This window comes from Octodon degus, unplaced genomic scaffold (assembly GCF_000260255.1).
Source record: "Octodon degus isolate 3935 unplaced genomic scaffold, OctDeg1.0 scaffold00140, whole genome shotgun sequence".
Classification (NCBI taxonomy): domain Eukaryota; kingdom Metazoa; phylum Chordata; class Mammalia; order Rodentia; family Octodontidae; genus Octodon; species Octodon degus.
The window spans coordinates 4,398,840-4,402,101 of NW_004524716.1; the positions used below are offsets into that span (position 1 = coordinate 4,398,840).

The following is a 3,262-nucleotide window of genomic DNA, read 5'->3' on the forward strand; positions in this document are numbered from 1 at the left end:
AAGTAGAAGAGCCTCAGAGTTTTGGTTAGCATTTTGTTTGTTCAAAAAACTTGAATTGCAGCAGGTTCCTTTGTCGAGAAGGAAGGCACTAGGGCCCTGGAGAGAGCTGATGGCTTTGTTGTGTGACCACAGAGGCTGGTTTCATACTAATTTCCTCTAGGGCTTGTGATATAAGTCAGTAAACCACAGCCTTCAGCATGCTGCGCTCTGGAGGCAGCAGTGGCTTTGGTGTTGTCTCAGCCATGACACACATTTGAGATGCCCGCCCTTGACCGGCTCGCAGCCTCTCTCTCTAGCTCCACAGCATGGACCAGCGAGAAATTCTGCAGAAGTTCCTGGACGGAGCCCAGAACAAGAAAAAGAACAAAGAGAAGTTTGCAACTGAATTTCTGGTGAGTCCTGCGTGTGACACTCCAGGTGTGGCGGCATACACTACTTACCAAGCCACGGTGGTCTAAATCTCCTGGGCCAAATTGTTCTTGGGATCAAGTGAATATCAGAACTTGGAGAGGAAGAAAGTAGCCTAACAATTTGATTTATTTGTTTTGAGTGTTTTAGGTGTTTTTTTTAAAAAATACTGGCTTTAATACAGGGTTTTGTTTTGTGGGGTTTTTTGGAGTTTAACGAGGAGTCCTACAGGAGGCATACACAACTCCAGATGTGTGAAAGGTAGTATTAACCGAACAGCCAGCATTTCCTAAGTATCTAAGTTGTGTCTTATGCTTTAAATTACGAAGGTAATTAATATGAAGAGGAAAGAGACCTCTTTAAGAGATTAACTTTTTATGAAACACTAGTTTTAGTCACTCCATGAGATTCTATTTGGAAGTCAGAATTTTTCTTTAGTCAGATGTTTTTGAAGAACACTGAAACTACCCATTGCCACTCTTTTCCCCCCCTTCTTTCTTTCTTCTTTTACTCCTTTCCTTTTTTTTTTTTTCCTTTGAGGAGTAGTATTGAAACAGGGTCTTGCTCTGTAGGCCAGCCTCTCCTACACTTCTTTCGTCTTTTTTTTTTTTCCTAATGAAAAATAATTTGGGACATGTATTTTTGCAATCATAGGTTTCCTGAACTTCTACTGCTTAGCGATGCAGGTGTAGAGACTGTGAAGGATGTGGAAAGAACGAGAGTGCAAGGTAGCCCTGGGTGAGGTGGATTCGATTACCCAGAGGAACAATAACTGGCCTCTCAGGGCACTGTGGTTATTGATGCAATGGAAGTTGGGTGGCCTGCTTCACCTCATAACCCGGAACATCAGATAACACAGGATGCCTGGTCATACCTAGCATGTGTTTTCAAATGTTTCTACTTGGTGTTTGAGATCTATGGGAACTGTAAACTTCAGCTCTTTTGGTGTGAAGTAAGGGAAAAAAACTAAGAGAACTGATTACCTTCGGACAAATGATCAGCTATTTGACATATTCCTCAATCTCCCAAATGTCTGCTTTCTAACTTATACAATGAGGATAATAATTTGTGTTCTACCTACCCTTACACAACTATTGTGATGGTTAGACATAAATAATAGCTATGAGCTGGGCTTGCTGGGGTGCACCTGTAGTCCCAACTACTCTGGAGGCTGAAGTGGAGAAGACTGAGTTTGAGAGTAGCTTGGGCAATTTGCTGAGATTCCCAGATTAAAAAAAAAAAAAAAAAAGTGGTCATTCATTAATGCTTCCTGATCACTTATCTACAAACCAATTTTGTGCCTAGGCACCAAGGATACAATAGTGAACAAAATGAACAAAAGCCTTTGCCCTCGAGAACTAAAATTCTAGTACCAGATAGTAAATACTCTATCGTCTCCAATGATTAGATACTGTGATTGACTGATTGGATATTATGATAGAAAATGCGTGTCACCTCAACTCGGGTAATGTCATGGTATCATGAAAAAGCTGTTCTCCAGCTACTGGCCAGGCAGGCTGAGCCCTCAGGTAGAGCTTCTGAGAAGAGGTAGAGAGGAATCCCAGTTTCTGAATCTGTTGGGGCACATGCCTGCATTGGGATTGTAATTCCTGAGCCAACTCCCAAGGCACAAGGTAAGCGAGGAGGCAGTCCAGCCTCTGCCTTACTCTGGGTCTATCTTTTAAAACGGAGCACATTGCGTCCCTAGTATTTCACGCTTATTTTCCAGCCCAGGTTCTTATAATTGCTCACTAAATTACAGCAGCGACTCTACACTGGTTTCTCAGCTTCTAACCTAATCCCACCTTAAATTGATCTTCTTTTCAACAGCCAAATGATCTCTTAATAATACAAATTCTGGTCATATTTTGCCTGCTTAAGAACTTTCTATAGTTTGTATATTTTGAGCTGTTTATAATTGTGAGCTATGAACCACATTTAGACGAGTACATAAACTGTGTAAATATAGTTATCAAGCAGCCAACACCAGTGCGGCCATCACGCAGGTCAAGAGAGAGAGCACGGTCAGGCCCTAGAAGCCTCCTATGCACCCGTCGCCCGTCAGGCCTGCTGGCCTGTGCACCCCACCCTGCCCAAGGGACAACCGCTGGCCTGACTTCTGTATTAATCACTTCCTTACTTTTCTAGCTTCTGATTTTAAGAACCTTGTGTTTTGGTGGCGATTAAGTGGAACCTCACTCTGTACTGACTCACGTCCTCCAGTGGAAAAAGTGTTGCCCTCGGCCCCACCTAAAGGTTGCGCTGAGCCACTGGAGAAGCAGCGTTAGCGGTGGGGTGGGGGTTGTGGTGGCTGAGGCCAGACTGAGTGCTTGCACGGGGCAAGTACTGCCATCAGGTTCGAGGGCTGTCTGCTTGATTAGGCCCCGTCTCAGTTACTTAGCTCTTGTTGTTGGAACAAAATACCCAACACTCAAAAGGAAGGAAAGGTTTAGTGAGCTCACAGTTGCTGGAAGTTTCAGACCATACTCAGCTGGCTCCAAGGCTGCGTGGCACATGGCAGAGGGCAGCCATTCACGGTGGTGGAAAACAGCGAAGAGCAAAGGGAGGGGCAGCCGCTGGGGCAGCTTGTGAGCCTCTCTCCCCGCGTATTATAATGCAGATTATCTGCCCCAGGGTGGGTGTAGCAGTCACTCCCATAATCCCAGCATTGGATCATGAATGAATCACAAACTCCAAAAGCTGCCCCATGACATCATGAGGCTTTGGGGACAACAGCACACAAAGCACATCTCTTATGAGTTGATATTTCTGAGGTTTAAAATCTCAGTTCTGTGACACAAGGTCACTGCCAGACTTAAGGGAATCAGCCAAAGGCACACCTATTTCCAGAGAG

The 3,262-nt window shown here is 44.5% G+C and overlaps 1 protein-coding gene across 1 annotated transcript in view; it reads left to right on the plus strand.

Moving 5' to 3' along the window:
• Window positions 1-205: 205 nt before the first annotated feature.
• Window positions 206-3,262, plus strand: part of Ptpn22 (protein tyrosine phosphatase, non-receptor type 22) — a 66,517-nt gene continuing 63,460 nt past the window's right edge. The window contains exon 1 of the mRNA XM_004641692.2: window positions 206-392. Within this exon, the coding sequence (XP_004641749.1) occupies window positions 306-392 (87 nt within the window). The 5' untranslated portion in view covers window positions 206-305. The remainder of the gene's footprint in view (window positions 393-3,262) is intronic.